Source organism: Neoarius graeffei, chromosome 11 (assembly GCF_027579695.1).
Source record: "Neoarius graeffei isolate fNeoGra1 chromosome 11, fNeoGra1.pri, whole genome shotgun sequence".
Classification (NCBI taxonomy): domain Eukaryota; kingdom Metazoa; phylum Chordata; class Actinopteri; order Siluriformes; family Ariidae; genus Neoarius; species Neoarius graeffei.
In genome coordinates this window covers 71,918,068-71,938,049 of record NC_083579.1, presented here as the reverse complement: position 1 = coordinate 71,938,049, position 19,982 = coordinate 71,918,068, and the positions used below count along the sequence as shown (strand labels likewise).

The window sequence follows — 19,982 nt, the reverse complement described above, 5'->3', positions numbered from 1 at the left end:
AATCTCTATGATTTGTTATCTTCAGGGTATTAGGAAATCAAAATGCATAGTACTGGGTACATACAAGGATGTTTAAGTTTTATTCCTCCTGCAACATAATTGGGACCAATAGCATGACCAGGGCCATATGGTAGTAAAAAAAAAAAAATCTACTAAGATATCGAAATGCTTGCTAACTAAGCATGATCTCACACTGAATGCCACACTGTGATCAAGTTACTGAATACATACATGCCATAGTGACATGGACATAAGCCCATTCAGTTTAGTCTGTGATCATACGGCTGATAAAACATCCATCATGCTCCTGCACTACAGTTGAACTTGAATTTTTAAATGTAATTTTCTCCCATTAGGTGGCACGGTGGTGTAGTAGTTAGCACTGTCGCCTCACAGCAAGAAGGTTTGGGTTCGAGCCCCGTGGCCAACGAAGGCCTTTCTGTGTGGAGTTTGCATGTTCTCCCAGTGTCCACGTGGGTTTTCTCCGGGTGCTCCGGTTTCCCCCACAGTCCAAAGACATGCAGGTTAGGTTAACTGGTGACTCTAAATTGACCGTACGGTAGGTGTGAAATGTGAGTGTGAATGGTTGTCTGTCTCTATGTGTCAGGCCTGTGATGACCTGGCGACTTGTCCAGGGTGTACCCTGCCTTTCGCCCGTAGTCAGCTGGGATAGGCTCCAGCTTGCCTGCAACCCTGTAGAACAGGATAAAGCGGCTAGAGATAATGAGATGAGATGAGATGAGATGAGATGAGATGAGATGAGATGAGATGAGATACCCGTATAATGCATAGATCTAGATACTGTTAAGCACCATCATGTGTGGCGTTCAAACAGTGAGGTATCAGAAGAAGAGATCCATAAGGGGGCAGTAGTGATGCATATAACATCAAACAGCACATGACTTCATCCAGGTTCCTCCACAGCACAGTAATCAGACCAACTTAATAGTCTTCTATGATGCATCATGATCTTTAGAGCTACAGCAACATATTTTCTATTATAGTGGTTTATAGGTGAGTGAAAATGTGAGGACGTTTCTTTGAAATCTCACTTTTTTTTTAAATTTGTGATTGGTACTAAGGCTTTTTTTTTCCCCCTCCCTGATATCCCTCTAAGGAGCGACATGTGTATAACTGTTTCACAGTTCCCTACGGATCTATTCCTGCAACCTGGGGAACTGTTAAATATCACATGCAGCCACCATAACCAAATGTATGACAAAATACACTGGTATCAGCAGGTAAACCAGCAAAGCCTTGAACTCATTGGGATGCTCCAGTATGAAAGATCCATTCCTGAGGAAAAGGTTAAAGCATGATTCAGCATTTCAGGACAATCCACAGGGGAAGCATTTCTGCTCATATCCATTCTAATTCCTGAGGACAGTGCAGTATATTTCTGTGCTGCTAGTAACACAGCCACACACCTTCCCTTTCTGTTTATCAAACATCTGCAAATAAGATCTGTTCTCTGATTAGTACAATCTGTAATAGGACGCAATACAGGAAGTGTCCAGTAGAGGTCACTGATAAAACTGGTAGCATGTTGAATATCCATCCAGCCAGCCATTATCTGTAACTGCTTATCTTGTACAGGGTCATGGGCAAGCTGGAGCCTATCCCAGCTGACTATGGGCGAGAGGTGGGGTACACTCTGGACATGTTGCCAGATCATCGCAGGCCTGACACATAGAGACAAACAAAAATTCACACTCACGGTCAAATTAGAGCCACCAATTAGCCTAACCTGCATGTCTTTGGACTGTGGGGGAAACTAGAGCACCCAGAGGAAACCCATGCAGACACGGGGAGAACATGCAAACTCCACACAGAAAGGCCCCCGTTGGCCACTGGGCTCAAACCCAGAACCTTCTTGCTGTGAGGCGACAGTGCTAACCACTACACCACCGTGCCGCCCCAAAAGTTAATGGCATCCATCCATCCATCCATTCATTATCTGTAGCCGCTTATCCTGTTCTACAGGGTCGCAGGCAAGCTGGAGCCTATCCCAGCTGACTATGGGTGAGAGGCGGGCTACACCCTGGACAAGTCGCCAGCTTATTGCAGGGCTGACACAGAGACAAATAATTATTAACACTCACATTCACGCTTACAGTCAGTTTAGAGCCACCAATTAGCCTAACCTGCATGTCTTTGGACTGTGGGGGAAACCGGAGCACCCGGAGGAAACCCACACAGACACGGGGAGAACATGCAAACTCCACACAGAAAGGTTCCCATTGGCCGCTGGGCTGAAACCCAGAACCTTCTTGCTGTGAGACGACAGTGCTAACCACTGCACCACTGTGCCACCCCAAAAGAAAAAGAAACCTTTATTTGTCACATGCACACTTCAAGTACAGTGAAATTCATCCTCTCCATTTAACCCATCTGAAGCAGTGAACACACACACACAGAGCAGTCATACTACAGCACCCAGGGAGCAGTCAGGGGTTAGGTACCTTGCTCAAGGACACCCCACATTAACCTAACTGCATGTCTTTGGACTGTGGGGGAAACCAGAGCACATAGACATGGGGAGAACATGCAAACTCCACACAGAAAGGCCCTCGCCAGGTACTGTGTTCAAACCCGGAACCTTCTTGCTGTGAGGCAACCATGCTAACCACTACACCACCGTGCCACCAGAACATGCAAACTCCACACAAAAAAGCCCTCACCGGCCGCTGGGTTCAAACCCGGAACCTTCTTGCTGTGAGGCGACCGTGCTAACCACTACACCACCGTGGCAGCCATCATTGTTTATTCCAAATTTGACACAAATCAGACTTTGCTTTTGATTCAACTGAATATTTTACATAACAAAACAAATGAAAATGGCATAGACAAAAATGATGGTACCATTAACTTCATACTTTGTTGCACAACCTTTAGCAGCAATCACTGCTAACAAGTGATCTCTGTCGCTCTCAATGAAAATTCTGCATCCACCAACAGGCTTTTTTTTACATTCTAAGCAGAAATGATTTATCAGACGTTTTGTATAAAGTTTTTATTTATCAAATTTGCAAAAAATAAAAATGCTCTGTTTTTCAAAATCCAGTGAATGTGGATAGAATAAAACAGTTATTCCACTCAATCCCATCATACATGGCTTACAGCCTACTTGACGCTACATGTCTCGTCAGCTATCAGCTCATGTATTACTCAATTTAGTCATCGAATAACTGTTATATATGAGTAGTTCTTCGGTAACAGAATTACATTCACAACAAAATGTAGTAACTTTTTTTTTTTAGTTGCAGTACTCAAGATAATGGTATTAAAAAAATTCACACTGTATAGGATATATCTTTTGACCCTAAAAAAAGCATAGAAATACTGGCTATGTTTAACTCTGAACACAAAATATTTTATGAGGAAAGAAAAGTCAGTAACAGAATTACGTCAGGGGAAAATAATGAACTTTCATTTCTTAAAATTCAAACCAAGATTTCTCTGAAGTGACATTGCTATAATTGGGCTGATGATTTTTTTTTTTAAATATGGTTTTCAGTACCTTTTGCCTTGGATTCCATACTTTAACAAAATCACTGATTTGACAAGTTAAGGCAATCTTAATAATTTCATAATGTTGGCCTCTCTGCTGAAGAATTGCCCATATATATGAGATTATATTTAATTATATGCAAAGTGACATCCAAACAGTGGAATATCAGGAGAAGAGGTCCATATGGGGGCAGTAGTGATACATATAACATAAAGCAGCACGTGACTTCATCCAGATTCTTCCACAGCACAGTAATCAGACCAACTTAATATTCTTAATAGGCTACCATGCATCATGATGTTTAGTACTGCAGCAAAATATTTCCTATTACACTGGTTTGTAGGTGAGTGAAAATGTGATTTCATATGCTTCTTTGAAAACTTTTTTACCGTTTCTATTTTTTTTTTATTTTAATTTATTAATTCATTTTTTTATCCCTCATATCCCTCCAGGAAGCTGCATGTCTTTATCTGTTTCACAGTTCCCAGCTGACCTACTCTTGAAACCTGGTGAAACCTTAAATATCACCTGCAGCCACCATGACCAAAAATATGACAAAATATACTGGTATCAGCAAGTTAACCAGCAAAGTCTTGAGTTCATTGGATTTCTCAACTTCAAGAAGCCCCAAATAGAAAAAACAGGGTTCAACATTTCAGGAGATGCAGAGAAGGAAGGTTATCTTACGGCACAGTCTGTGACAGCAGAATACAGCACCTTGTATTTCTGTGCAGTGAGTAACACAGTGCTACATACACACTAAACCATGTACAGAAATCCCCTCATGTGTCATGTGACACCTTCCTGTGTTGATGCATTTGCACCTTTACTGAGAGCGAGAAGATATGCAGTCAAAATACAGACTAAGTCAGGGATATTTTATCATTTAAAGATAGCATAAAATAAGTTTTAAAAAATATTGGACTAGAGCCTGGAAAGCCTGGAGAATACCTGACAAGATGGCTAAAATTATTATCTCATATATAATTATCATGAGTCTTAAAGGTAAGCATGATAACCAAAATTACTCAATATAATAATTTGGTCCTAACTTCTACTAATGAATATACACATCACTTTTCTTTATAGCAACAGTGATATCTTCTCTCAACATCCAGCAATTACCACCAAATCTACTAATCACAAATGAGCAGAGTGAAGCAAATCTCAGCTGCCAACATGGTGATACCAACTATCCCTACATGTACTGGTATCAGCAAAAGACCGCTGGTGTCTCAATTGAGCTCATTGGGATGCTCCATTATGAAAAATCCACTCCTGAGGACAAGTTTAAAGCACGATTCAACATTACAGGACACTCTAAAGGGGATGCATTTCTGCTCATATCCAGTCCAACTCCTGATGACAGTGCAGTATATTTCTGTGCTGCTAGTAACACAGCCACACACCTTCCCTTTCTGTTTAACAAAAAGCTTCACACCAAACACCTGCAAATAAGATCTGTTTTCTGATTAGTGCAATCTGTAATAGGACGCAATACAGGAAGTGTCCAGTAGAGGTCACTGATAAGACTGGTAGCATGTTGAAGATGTGAAGATCATTTCAGCTGCAGCATCCACATGATCTACATTTCAAACTTCATTCATATGAACTTCAATTAAATTATTCTCACTCACAATTTAGTTTAGTGCTGCTCAGGAATATTATTAGAAAAAACTATTCTTTTCTTTTGCATTGTTTATTGCAAACAAGTGTCACAAAAGTGTAAATTTTTTCTACATCATCTCCATTTCAGTGGGTTTCCTCCGGGTGCTCCGGTTTCCCCCACAGTCCAAAGATGTGCAGGTTAGGTTAACTGGTGACTCTAAATTGACTGTAGGTGTGAATGTGAGTGTGAATGGTTGTCTGTGTCTATGTGTCAGCCCTGTGATGACCTGGCGACTTGTCCAGGGTGTACCCCGCCTTTCGCCCGTAGTCAGCTGGGATAGGCTCCAGCTTGCCTGCGACCCTGTAGAACAGGATAAAGTGGCGAGAGATAATGAGATGAGATGAGATCTCCATTTTATTCAACACACATGTTCCAGCACCTAATGAGTATCAAGTATTCATGAAGAAAAAAAATCTGATTCAGTTCTTATTCATGTTGCATTTTAAGGTTTTTCCTTTGACTCACACTCGTCTGTTTTATTCCGAACAATAAATTCTACTGCACACGAATTTACTTCACTACTTGACTAATTACATTAGCTAACACTTAAGCAATGTTCTAGTTATTCCAATAGAGGGCAGTAAAGAGAAATGAAACTGTATAAACAGTGTTGATTGTCATTCTGATGCACACTATTGACAGAGTGGAAGCCTGGAGAACACTTGACAAGATGGCTAAAATTATTGTCCCAAGTATAATTCTGATTAGTTTTAAAGGTAAGCGTGATTTGTCAAACTCACTTCATTTAATAGCTTTGTTCTAACAACTTCTTCTAACAAATATACACATCACTTTTATATTTAGCTGCAGTTATCTCTTCCCTCAACATCCAGCAAACACCGCAACATTTAATGACACCTAAAGACAGCGAAGCAAAGCTCAAATGCCGACATGGTGATAACAGCTATTTCAACATGTACTGGTTTCAACAAAAGACAGTCAGTGAGTCCATGGAGCTCATTGGGATGCTCCAGTCTCAAAGATCCACTCCTGAGGAAAAGTTTAAAGCACGATTCAACATTACAGGACAAGCCACAGGCGATGCGTTTCTGCTCATATCCAGTCCAACTCCTGATGACAGTGCAGTATATTTCTGTGCTGCTAGTAACACAGCCACACATCTTCCCTTTCTGTTTAACAAAAACCTTCACACCAAACACCTGCAAATAAGATCTGTTCTCTGATTAGTGCAATCTGTAAAATGACGCAATACAGGAAGTGTCCAGTAGAGGTCACTGATACAACTGGTAGCATATTGAAGATGTGAAGTTCATTTCAGCTGCAGCATCCACATGATCATCCTCACTCACAAGTCAGTTTACATTGTATTTTTTACTGTATAGTTTGCTTACAATATTGTGATACAGTATGAGTTTATACATCATTATATAGTCTATGGCCTGTATTTATTGTATTTGTTGATTTGCTTTTTCTGTCACTGTGCTACCATGGCACTTTTTCGTCACTCTTTCCATTTCCATAATTAGAAATGGAAAAAACATACATCCATTTTATATATATATGTGTGTGTGTGTATGTATGTTTGTTTGTTTCCATTTCCAATTAAGAGTGCACTGTGCGCATTTTGGCTGCCGCTCTCACCAGAGGGTTTTTTAAAATTATTTTTCTTTTTTCCCCTTTGTTTTTCTTTTTGTGTTTTGTGCAGTTTGATGTTTGTTCTTTGTTTGAGTGTTATGTCCACTGGTTGTGGTGTAGCTCCAGACCCAGTTTTGGGCGTCGGTTTCCTTCAGGCCTTGGTCCGCAATGGGTGATGCCTGTGCTCCTCGCTATGGACTGCAGTGAGCTCGTTGCTCTTTTTAACATTGGGGTTGTCCAGTGCTCTGTGTGGCGGTGCTTCTGTGCTTGGTGTGGTGTTCCAAGCGATGTTGCCCAGTGGCGTCACGGAGGCTGTGCAGGTGGTTTGTGATACATCAGCGATCTGTGCAGCAGTCCTTCTGTGCTACTCTACTGGTCAACTGGCTACTCTAAATTGCCCAGAGGTGGGAATGTGAGTATGAATGGTTGTTTGTCTCTGTTTTAACCCTGCAATAGATTGGCAGCGGACTCAGGGTGTACCTCACCTTTCACCCATAGTCAGTGATTGGCTCCAGCTTCCCTTATGACTCTGACAGATAAAGGGTCCAGATAAAGGATGGATGGATAGCTCTATTAGCTAAAACTTAAGCAATATTATTGTTATTCCAACAGGGGGCACTAAAGAAAAATGAAAGTACTAGTGCATCTCAAAAAATTAGAATATTTGAAAAAGTTCAATATTTTCCATCAGTTATTTAAGAAAGTGAAAATGTTATATATTATAGACTCATTACACATAAACTAAAATGTTTCAAGCATTGTTCTATTTTAATTTTAATTTGAATCAGTATGGCATACAGTACAAAAACATTAAAAAAAATCTCAAAATATTCGAATATTTCATTTCAAGTTTGAGTAAAACAGCATGAACACAGTGTATCTCTTGGTCTAGTTCAGTACACACAACCATAATCATGGGGAAGACTGCTGACTTGGCTGTTGTCCGGAAGATGATCACTGATGCCCTCCACAAGGAGGGTAAGCCACAAAAGGTCATTGCTGAAAAGGATGGCTGGAAAAGGTGCACAAGCAACAGCGATGGCCGCAGTCTTGAAAGGATTGTCAAGAAAAGTTGATTCAAGAACTTGGGAGAGCTTCACAAGGAGTGGACTGAGGCTGGTGTCAGTGTATCAAGACCCATCACGAACAGACATCTTCAAGAAAGGGGATACAAGTTTCGCATTCCTAATATCAAGCTACTCCTGAGCCAGAGACAATGTCAGAAGTGTCTTATCTGGGCTAAGGAGAGAAAGAAATTGACTGTTGCTCAGTAGTCCAAAGTCCTCTTTTCAGATGAAAGTAAATTTTGCATTTAATTTGGAAATCACGGTTCTAGAGTCTGGAGGAAGAGTGGAGAGGCACAGAATCCAAGGTGTTTGAAGCCCAGTGTGAAGTTTCCACAGTCTGTGATGATTTGGGGTGCCATGTCATCTGCTGGTGCTGGTCCACTGTATTTTATCAAGTCCAAAGTCAACACAGCCATCTACCAGGAGATTTTAGAGCACTTCACGCTTCCATCTGCTGACGAGCTTTTTGGAGATGCTGATTTCCTTTTCCAGCAGGACTTAGCACCTACCCACAGTGCCAAAACTACTACCAAATGGTTTGCTGACCATGATATTACTGTGTTTGATTGGCCAGCCAACTTGCCTGACCTGAACCCCATAGAGAATCTATGGGGTATTGTCAAGAGGAAGATGAGAAACACCCGACCCAAAAATATAGATACGCTGAAGGCCACTATCAAAGCAACCTGGGCTTCAATAACACCTCAGCAGTGCCACAGACTGATCGCCTCCATGCCACACTGCATTGATACAGTAATTTTTTGTACAGTATTGAGTGTATAAATGAATATACTTTTCAGAAGTTGGACATTTCTGTGTTGTAAATACTTTTTTTGATTGACCTTAGGGAATATTCTAATAATTTGAGATACTGGATTTCTGATTTTCACGAGCTATAAGCCATAATCATCAAAATTAAAACAAAAAAAGGCTTTAAATATTTCACTTTACATGTAATGAATATAGAATATATGAACGTTTACCTTTTTGAATTAAATCATGAAAAAAAGGAACTTTTTCATGGTATTCTAATTTTTTGAGATGCACTAGTATACGTATAAACCAAGTCAGCCTCATGCACAATATTTACTGAAGGGGAAGATCACACTGAGCACTGAATTTCCTTTTCAAAATGATGGATGGAATTATGCTCAAAATTAGATTGGTCATACTTCAACAATCTTGCTGTTATTAACAGGTGAGATATTCTGCTGGAATATAACAAGGAAGCAAATATGTCCACTTCAAAGTCCATACACCTTTATACTACTGTACACTGCTCTTTTTTTTACGATCTCTTAATAGCATCAGTTTGGAGTAAAGATATTCTCTAGACTCCACCAGATCGACTGAGAAATCTAGAGGATACTGCTGTGCTTTACTGCTCTCATAACCGATCAAGCTACAGTATAACCATATACTTTGGTACAAGATGAGCAGCTCTGAGAGTGAGACGAAATATCTTGGGGAACCTTTTCCAGGAAACTCCAAACCCTGAGGAGCCGAGGTTTAATCTGAGTGGAGATGGAAGGTCTAAAGGATCGCGGAGTGTTTCCAGCCTCTCTTGAGAAGATAGTGCAGTGTATTTCTGTGCAGCATATGTACACAGTGCTTCTCCTCTTCTGTGACAACAGTGAGAAAACCCCTCCTCTCACTCCACCTCAAAAGAGAAGACATGAAGTGGGGAAAAGGATTTGGGTGGCTCATTGCACAGACTCCTGTTACTGACTGCAACAGAAATTTAATTCAGTTTTCTTTTTTACTACGATATATACTCTATTGTTTTTGGCCTAACCTGATTTTTATAACTCTAGACCTTATTTTTGCAAACAAATATTAGTTTATGACACAGGATGGTGCTTCATGTGCTGATTTTTCATATTGTTTTGCTCTGGTTCACAGGTAATTCTTTACAAATTTTCCATAGTACACCAAGATGCAGTCATGCACATAAAGGCTTTACTAAATCTGACAAAAAGGTTCAAATCAACGTACAAATATATATGACATATATTCCTTTTAACAGAACATGCTATGAATTTTGTTCTTCTTTTCAGATCCTTCATTAAGCAGCAAAATCATTCAGCCTGCTGATGTGATCAAGAATCCAGGAAATAATGTGAACCTCAGTTGCAGTCACACTTACAGTAACTTTAATTACCTTTACTGGTATCAACAAACAAGACAAGACACATCACTGAAGCTTACTGGACATCTCTACATTACAACCTTCAATAAGGAAACAGAGTTTGAAGAGCGCTTTCATATTTATGGAGATGCAAAAAGTGAAGGGATCCTGCAGATCTCCAACCTTAATTCACATGATAGTGCGGTGTATTTCTGTGCAGTGAGAGAAAGCACAGTGCCACGGTTTTCTGCTGCCTACTTCAAAAACTCACTGTATTATAACTCTGTATGCTATCTGCACATCTCCAGCTGCTACTGATACAGAAAGCAAGAGAAACAACTGATCTTACTCTCGACTAGTATGTAGTGTTCACTGGAAGTATTACACTGTATGTAATTTTACATTTGTAGTTTCTGATATACTACATGTGTGAGCTTGAGGTGCTTCATCTGTCAGAAGTTGTTTACTTTTCATGGGATTGAGCTGTGATGAAAACCAGTTTCTGATTGTGCAGGCTGAATCCTTCCAGTGAAATTTGGGATGCCATTTGTGCCCCACTGTTATAATGCTTACATATGTATGTAAAATAAATATAAAACACATTTTAAACTAGCAATGACAGGCCATTTTAAATCTAGTTGTGATCAAGGAATATGGCATGTCAAAAGGGAAAAAAAAAAAAAAAAAAAAGAGTATGAAGTTCTGAATTCAAAACTGGTTTTATTTCCCCGTAGGTTAAATAGAAGTTACAGCTGTTTGAAATTTTCACTTGTTTTTTTCCTGTCAGCCTTATTTGGCCGCTTACAGGAGAAAGTAAAGTAAAGAACCTTCAGGAGAAATTCTTGTGCCCAAAACATCCATCAATTGTTCAAGTCAAGTCAACTTTATTGTCAAATATGCTACGGTATACATGCTTGACATACAGCACAGATGAAATTACAGTCCTCTCTGACCCACGGTGCAAACAGGCAATGCAATAAATAAAAAATAGAATAATTGAAATAAACAATACAAACAGTATAAACACTCTAGATAAGAACTGGACATAGACTAAACACTCATAAATAAAAATAGAATAATTGAAATAACAAAAATAACCTTTTGCTCCAGTATTTATTTATTTTGAAATTGAGTTGCATTATTTGCATAGTGAGATGGTGTAAAGTAAACTACTCAAATCAGTTCCAACAACTGAGCAATGGTATGACCAGAACTGTTGATTGTACAGTAGCTACTTTGCTGGCCATTGTACCGAATCATTCAAGCCCAACTATAGATCTCATCTCATTATCTCTAGCCGCTTTATCCTGTTCTACAGGGTCGCAGGCAAGCTGGAGCCTATCCCAGCTGACTATGGGCGAAAGGCGGGGTACACCCTGGACAAGTCGCCAAGTCATCACAGGGCTGACACATAGACACAGACAACCATTCTCACTCACATTCACACCTACGCTCAATTTAGAGTCACCAGTTAACCTAACCTGCATTTCTTTGGACTGTGGGGGAAACCGAAGCACCCAGAGGAAACCCACGCGGACACGGGGAGAACATGCAAACTCCGCACAGAAAGGCCCTCGCCGGCCACGGGGCTTGAACCCGGACCTTCTTGCTGTGAGGCGACAGCGATAACCACTACACCACCGTGCCGCCCCAACTATAGATCATTAAGGATAATTAAAAGGAATCTATGTTGATTTTTTTTAAGTATTAAATCAGTCCTCTCTGACTGTATTCTCTTCTCTACAACTCACCTAATTGCCATACCAACGCCCCTTATTGCATGTGATGGCACAAGGCAAAAGGTGGCAGCACAGTTCCACATGTTACTTTTCAGAGGGTGGCACTCAAAAGCGCTATGTATTACATGTTTCTTATCAAATGTGACTTCTTCAAAACAATAAGATTAGCAACCCTGAACCTTCTCTTTTTTTTCTATCCTCCAGAATCTCATATTTTTGTTTTCCATAGAAGGATACACATCTATTAACCGTGACTAGAACTTCCACTGTCTCTGGCTAGCTTCCGGTTTGACTGAAATTACCGCGAAAAGGCCCACCAAGGGTCATGATTATTCCTGACCTCTGGTATCGATTTTGGCCAGTGTCAACCAATAGAAAGCAAGAGTCTAACGTCACGGGGTGGCACGTCATCGGCTTTTGACCAAAATCCAATATGGCTGCCCCCAGCAGTTTCACCATCAACATTCAGAAAAAAGATCACCGTGTCCAAGATAATCACGCAAATCTGAGTGCATATTCTGAAAATTCGGGGGGGGGGGGTTCCTGTAAAATACCAAACTATCCTGCTCCATGAGGGAATCGGCATCAGTGGTGCAGCTCCTCACCTGCCCGATCATCTTGCTCTTTGGCCTGCCATTGGATCACTGCTGTGGAGTCAAGTGGTGCAGGCAGGAATCGCGCAAGCTCGCCACTACCATTATCAACAAATCTTCACGCAGGCTCTCTCATCTACCTCCTCATGAATCATCACCTGTGAATCAAGACGAAAGTCTCAGTCTACCATGCCATCTGCATCTCTACCCTCCTATATGGATGTGAGGCATGAACCCTGTACAGGAGGCAAGTCAAGATGTTAGAAGCCTTCCACATCCGATGCCTTCAACGCATCCTTGGCCTCACCTGAGAGGATCACGTCCTGCACACCAAGATCCTCAGCATTGCGGGATCTTCCAGCATCAAGTCTGTCCTCCTCCGTCGTGTCCTTCGATGGACTGGACGTGTCATCCGCATGCACTCCTCTCGCCTTCCTCGCCTGGTCCTCTACGGCGAAGTCACTGAAGGCAAGCGCCCCCGTGGGCACCCAAAGAAGAGATGGAAGGACCACCTGAAGACATGTGGCATCCCTCCTGGAGACTTTGAGACACTTGCCTCCAATCAGACCACTTGGAGGAGCACAGTCAAGAATGGAGTCCAATGCTTTGAGGAAAAGCACACAAGAGACCGGGAGGAGAAGCGCGCAGCCCGAAGACTCCACCCAACTGCCCCATCCGGCATCTTCTCTTGCACCACCTGACCCCAAATTTGTGGGTCTCGCATTGGTCTCGTTTCTCACATGCGGGCCCATGGAAGGCATCGAGGGGATGGACGTTGGAGGGGAGGAAGATGAAACATCATCGTCAACAATGACAGACTGCCATAAGCAATCCAACTATTGTGAAGCTGAACTTACTTTTTTATGTTGGTACACAGCGATCGAAAACTCACATTTTATTATGTAAATGGAAAGACACTTCTGCTGGCATTGCTATTTAAACTTGGATAAGGAGTCTTTCACAACAGCCAAAAGCCATTTTTTGTGTCCCGTTCCACTATAACTCCACTTTAGCTTGGAAAATAATCATTAAAATCTGAAATCATGTCATCATGTTTCGCTAATGTGTGAATGCATTTCACATTCCATGCCTCAGACATCCTTTGCCACAAGTTACCCATTATATGAAATGACAAGTTTACATTTTTGTGTCCAACAACAATTATACAATCCTGACACTTGAACATGTTCCCATGATCACTATTTGGAATATTCCAAAAGTTACATGTTCAACAAGAAGTTGCTGAATTTTCTGAAAGATCACACAAAGAAAAATGTTGCTCAGTTATTGCGACATCAACATAGAGGTCGCTTTGCAAGTACAGCTAGCTGTCTTACACAAAATATACAACCCCGATTCCAAAAAAGTTGGGACAAAGTACAAATTGTAAATAAAAACGGAATGCAATAACTTACAAATCTCAAAAACTGATATTGTATTCACAATAGAACATAGACAACGTATCAAATGTCGAAAGTGAGACATTTTGAAATTTCATGCCAAATATTGGCTCATTTGAAATTTCATGACAGCAACATATCTCAAAAAAGTTGGGACAGGGGCAATAAGAGGCTGGAAAAGTTAAAGGTACAAAAAAGGAACAGCTGGAGGACCAAATTGCAACTCATTAGGTCAATTGGCAATAGGTCATTAACATGACTGGGTATAAAAAGAGCATCTTGGAGTGGCAGCGGCTCTCAGAAGTAAAGATGGGAAGAGGATCACCAATCCCCCTAATTCTGCGCCGACAAATAGTGGAGCAATATCAGAAAGGAGTTCGACAGTGTAAAATTGCAAAGAATTTGAACATATCATCATCTACAGTGCATAATATCATCAAAAGATTCAGAGAATCTGGAAGAATCTCTGTGCGTAAGGGTCAAGGCCGGAAAACCATACTGGGTGCCCGTGATCTTCGGGCCCTTAGACGGCACTGCATCACACACAGGCATGCTTCTGTATTGGAAATCACAAAATGGGCTCAGGAATATTTCCAGAGAACATTATCTGTGAACACAATTCACTGTGCCATCCGCCGTTGCCAACTAAAACTCTATAGTTCAAAGAAGAAGCCGTATCTAAACATGATCCAGAAGCGCAGACGTCTTCTCTGGGCCAAGGCTCATTTAAAATGGACTGTGGCAAAGTGGAAAACTGTTCTGTGGTCAGACGAATCAAAATTTGAAGTTCTTTATGGAAATCAGGGATGCCATGTCATTCCGACTAAAGAGGAGAAGGACGACCCAAGTTGTTATCAGCGCTCAGTTCAGAAGCCTGCATCTCTGATGGTATGGGCTTGCATTAGTGTGTGTGGCATGGGCAGCTTACACATCTGGAAAGACACCATCAATGCTGAAAGGTATATCCAGGTTCTAGAGCAACATATGCTCCCATCCAGACGACGTCTCTTTCAGGGAAGACCTTGCATTTTCCAACATGACAATGCCAAACCACATAGTGCATCAATTACAGCATCATGGCTGCGTAGAAGAAGGGTCCGGGTACTGAACTGGCCAGCCTGCAGTCCAGATCTTTCACCCATAGAAAACATTTGGCGCATCATAAAATGGAAGATACGACAAAAAAGACCTAAGACAGTTGAGCAACTAGAATCCTACATTAGACAAGAATGGATTAACATTCCTATCCCTAAACTTGAGCAACTTGTCTCCTCAGTCCCCAGACGTTTACAGACTGTTGTAAAGAGAAAAGGGGATGTCTCACAGTGGGAAACATGGCCTTGTCCCAACTTTTGTGAGATGTGTTGTTGTCATGAAATTTTAAATCACCTAATTTTTCTCTTTAAATGATAAATTTTCTCAGTTTAAACATCTGATATGTCATCTACGTTCTATTCTGAATAAAATATGGAATTTTGAAACTTCCACATCATTGCATTCCGTTTTTATTTACAATTTGTACTTTGTCCCAACTTTTTTGGAATTGGGGTTGTAGATCAAAAACTAATTTACCATATATTGTGTATTAGCTGAACCGATCTTAACTTGTAATTTTGCTGCAAAACAATAGCATATAAGTAATCTTCTCATTAAGCACACACAGCTGTAAACACTCACTCGTTACCTGTTTGTCCTTCGCCACTCCTCTTCCTATCATAACTGATGCTTGACCACGCCCCCTCTGTCAAATGTATGCTTATGTTTCAGGTTATTTTGCCTTGGATTTCTTAATTAGTTCATCTTTTTTGTTATATAATTGTTTAGCTTAGTTTGGCGATTCATACTAAAAATGAAATATTCCAAGGATTAAATTAAATGTGCTTTAAAATAAATAACCAACTGACAAAATAAATTACTGACAAATAAAAGCTGGACGTTTAATTATTTAGAAATAACAAAACAGTCGTGTTCTGTTTATTAAAATTTTCAGCTCATATCCAGTATAACTCCTGAGGACAGTGTAGAATTTGTCTACATCATCTCCATTTCATTCAACACACATGTTCCAGCACCTAATGAGTGTCAAGTATTCATGTAGAAAAAAAAAAAGATTCAGTTCTAATTTATGTTGCGTTTTAAGGTTTTTCTTTTGGCTCACACTCGTCTATTTTATTCCTTACAAGAAATCCTACTGCACACAAATTAACTTCATTACTCGACTAATTACATTAGCTAACACTTAAGCAATGTTCTAGTTATTCCAATAGAGGGCAGTAAAGAGAAATGAAACTGTATAAACAATGTTGATTGTCATTCTGATGCACACTATTGACAGAGTGGAAGCCTGGAGAACACTTGACAAGATGGCTAAAATTACTGTCTCAAGTATAATTCTGATCAGTTTTAAAGGTAAGCATGATTATCAAACTTACTTCATTTAATAGCTTTGTTCTAACAACTTCTAACAAATATACACATCACTTTTATATGTAGCTGCAGTTATCTCTTCCCTCAACATCCAGCAAACACCACAACATTTAATGACACCTAAACAGAGTGAAGCAAAGCTCAACTGCCGACATGGTGATGCCAACTATTTCTACATGTACTGGTATCAACAAAAGACAGTTGCTGACTCCATGGAGCTCATTGGGATGCTCCAATATGGAAGATCCACTCCTGAGGAAAAGTTTAAAGCACGATTCAACATTACAGGACAATCCACAGGAGATGCATTTCTGCTCATATCCAGTTTAACTCCTGAGGACAGTGCAGTATATTTCTGTGCTGCTAGTAACACAGCCACACACCTTCCCTTTCTGTTTAACAAAAAGCTTCACACCAAACACCTGCAAATAAGATCTGTTCTTTGATTAGTGCAATCTGTAATAGGACGCAATACAGGAAGTGTCCAGTAGAGGTCACTGATAAAACTGGTCGCATGTTGAAGATATGAAGTTCATTTCAGCTGCAGCATCCACATCATCATTCTCACTCAAGTCAGTTTACATTGTACTCTTTACTGTATTGTTTGCTTACAATATTGTGATATATACCGTACAGTATTATACAGGTCATAGGTTATTGTACAGTTTATGGCCTGTATTTATTGTATTTGTTGATTTGCTCTGTAGGGCGGCACGGTGGTGTAGTGGTTAGCGCTGTCGCCTCACAGCAAGAAGGTCCTGGGTTCGAGCCCCGGGGCCGGCGAGGGCCTTTCTGTGTGGAGTTTGCATGTTCTCCCCGTGTCCGCGTGGGTTTCCTCCGGGTGCTCCGGTTTCCCCCACAGTCCAAAGACATGCAGGTTAGGTTAACTGGTGACTCTAAATTGACCATATGTGTGAATGTGGGTGTGAATGGTTGTCTGTGTCTATGTGTCAGCCCTGTGATGACCTGGCGACTTGTCCAGGGTGTACCCCGCCTTTCGCCCGTAGTCAGCTGGGATAGGCTCCAGCTTGCCTGCGACCCTGTAGAAGGATAAAGCGGCTAGAGATAATGAGATGAGATGAGATTTGCTCTGTCTGTCACTGTGTTACTATGCCCCTTATTCTTCATGCTTTCATATATTTCATTAAAAAATATATATATTTTATGTTTCTGTTTGAGAGTACACGATGCGCATTTTGGCTACCGCTTCTCACCAGACGTGGTTTTTTTTTCTTTTTTAATTTTGTCCCCATTTGTTTTTCTTTTTGTGTTTTGTATAGTTTGATGTTTGTTTGAATGTTCTTTGAGTGTTTTGTCCACTTGTTGTGACGTAGCTCCAGACAAAGTTTTGGGCATCGGTTTCCTTCAGGCCTTGGTCCGCCATGGGTGATGCCTGTGCTCCTCACTATGGACTGCAGCGAGTTTGTTGCTCTTTTTAACATTGGGGTTGTCCAGTGCTCTGTGTGGCGGTGCTTCCATGCTTGGTGTGGTGTTCTGAGCAGTGTTGCCTGGTGGTGTCGTGGTGGATGTACAGGTGGTTTGGGAAATATCAGCAGTCTGTGCAGCAGTGCTTCTGTGCTTGCCTGTGGATTCATGGCACGATGTTGAAAGCAATGTTGCATAGTGGCATCACGGCAGCTATTCAGGCGGTTTGGGACCAACTTTTTTGCGCCTTTTGGTGGGACTGGGGTAGCTTTGCCATTGGAATTACATCTTGACCCTTTTGGGAGGACATTTTTTTGTTGTTGTTGTTTTTGTAATTATAAAGCAACTTTCGGTGTGAGAAAGGCGCTATATAAGTTGAACTTAAGAAGATATTCAACTGTAGTCCTCAGCCATAAAAGCATGACTGTGTGTCCAGAGCCGTTTTCTAAGTGCGACTTTCAACTGTCCATATGGGGCTGTCCTCTACAGGAGCAATGTGATGAGACTCCAGCCAGATGTAGGACATCAGGATGGATCAGGCAGGTCTGAGGAGCAGAAGAGGTCAGCATCTCAGTCTCAGGATCAACAAGTAACTCAGAGGGACAGACAATGTGAAGGGGGGAAGAGAGACAAAGAGAGAAAACACAGGTTGTTAGGAATACCCAATGTCACCTAATGAGAAAGAACAGTATACATTTTGCATTGAGTGCAAGCAGGAACTCCAGCAAGACTAACTATGACAACTAAAAGCCGAGGGCCAGAGAGTAACACAGCAGGTCAACCAGCTACTCTAACTTGCCCAGAGGTGTGGATGCAAATGTGAATGGTTGTTTGTTTCTGTGTTAGTCCTGCAATCGATTAGCAGCCATTCCAGGATGTACCCCACCTCTCACCCAAAGTCAGCTGCAATTGGCTCCAGCTTCCCCTGTGACTCTGACGGACAAATGGTACAGATAAAGGATGGATGGAGGGATGGATACTTCCATTAGCTAAGACTTAAGCAACATTCTAGATATTCCAGTAGAGGGCACTAAAGAAAAATGAAACTGAACGGATAAATGAAGTTGATTGCACAATATTTATAGAAGATCCCATTGAGCACTGAATTTCCATTTCAAAATGATGGACGGAATTATGCTGACAATCAGATTGTTTTCAGTATGACCAATCTTGCTGTTGTTCTTAATAGGTGAGATATTCTGCTGTAATATAACAAGGAAACAAAAATATTCACTTCAAAGTCCATACCCCTTGATACTACTCTACACTGCTCTTTTTACCATCTCGTAATAGCATCAGTTCGGAGTAAAGATGTTCTCCAGACTCCACCAGACCTACTGAGAAATCTAGAGGATACTGCTGTGTTTTACTTCTCTCATAACATATCAGGCTATAACCGTGTACAGTGGGGCAAAAAAGTATTTAGTCAGTCACCAATTGTGCAAGTTCTCCCACTTAAAAAGATGAGAGAGGCCTGTAATATTCATCATAGGTATACCTCAACTATGAGAGAGACAAAATGAGAAAAAATCCAGAAAATCACATTGTCTGATTTTTAAATAATTTATTTGCAAATTATGGTGGAAAATAAGTATTTGGTCAATAACAAAAGTTCATCTCAGTACTTTGTTATATACCCTTTGTTGGCAATGACAGAGGTCAAACGTTTTCTGTAAGTCTTCACAAGGTTTTTACACACTGTTGCTGGTATTTTGGCCCATTCCTCCATGCAGATCTCCTCTAGAGCAGTGATGTTTTGGGGCTGTTGCTGGGCAACACAGACTTTCAACTCCCTCCAAAGATTTTCTATGGGGTTGAGATCTGGAGACTGGCTAGGCCACTCCAGGACCTTGAAATGCTTCTTACGAAGCTACTCCTTTGTTGCCCGGGCGGTGTGTTTGGGATCACTGTCATGCTGAAAGACCCAGACATGTTTCATCTTCAATGCCCTTGCTGATGGAAGGAGGTTTTCACTCAAAATCTCACGATATGTGGCCCCATTCATTCTTTCCTTTACACAGATCAGTCGTCCTGGTCCCTTTGCAGAAAAACAGCCCCAAAGCATGACGTTTCCACCCCCATGCTTCACAGTAGGTATCGTGTTCTTTGGATGCAACTCAGCATTCTTTCTCTTCCAAACATGACAAGTTGAGTTTTTACCAAAAAGTTCTATTTTGGTTTCATCTGACTATATGACATTCTCCCAATCCTCTTCTGGATCATCCAAACGCTCTCTAGCAAACTTCAGATGGGTCTGGACATGTACTGGCTTAAGCAGGGGGACACGTTTGGCACTGCAGGATTCGAGTCCCTGGCGGCGTAGTGTGTTACTGATGGTAGCCTTTGTTACTTTGGTCCCAGCTCTCTGCAGGTCATTCACTAGGTCCCCCCGTGTGGTTCTGGGATTTTTGCTCACCGTTCTTATGA

General features: G+C 41.1%; 3 gene segments (V, D, J or C); all 3 read left to right on the top strand.

Annotated features, from left to right (window-relative positions):
* Positions 1 to 4,380: 4,380 nt before the first annotated feature.
* On the top strand, positions 4,381 to 4,983 carry LOC132893698 (T cell receptor alpha variable 13-1-like). The segment is given in 2 exon segments: positions 4,381 to 4,516; positions 4,601 to 4,983. Coding segments are annotated over 2 exon segments (429 nt in total).
* A 793-nt stretch (positions 4,984 to 5,776) lies between these two features.
* On the top strand, positions 5,777 to 6,364 carry LOC132893697 (T cell receptor alpha variable 13-1-like). The segment is given in 2 exon segments: positions 5,777 to 5,896; positions 5,985 to 6,364. Coding segments are annotated over 2 exon segments (471 nt in total).
* Positions 6,365 to 16,031: 9,667 nt separating this feature from the next.
* Positions 16,032 to 16,576, top strand: LOC132893696 (T cell receptor alpha variable 13-1-like). The segment is given in 2 exon segments: positions 16,032 to 16,112; positions 16,197 to 16,576. Coding segments are annotated over 2 exon segments (426 nt in total).
* The last annotated feature ends 3,406 nt before the right edge of the window (positions 16,577 to 19,982 follow it).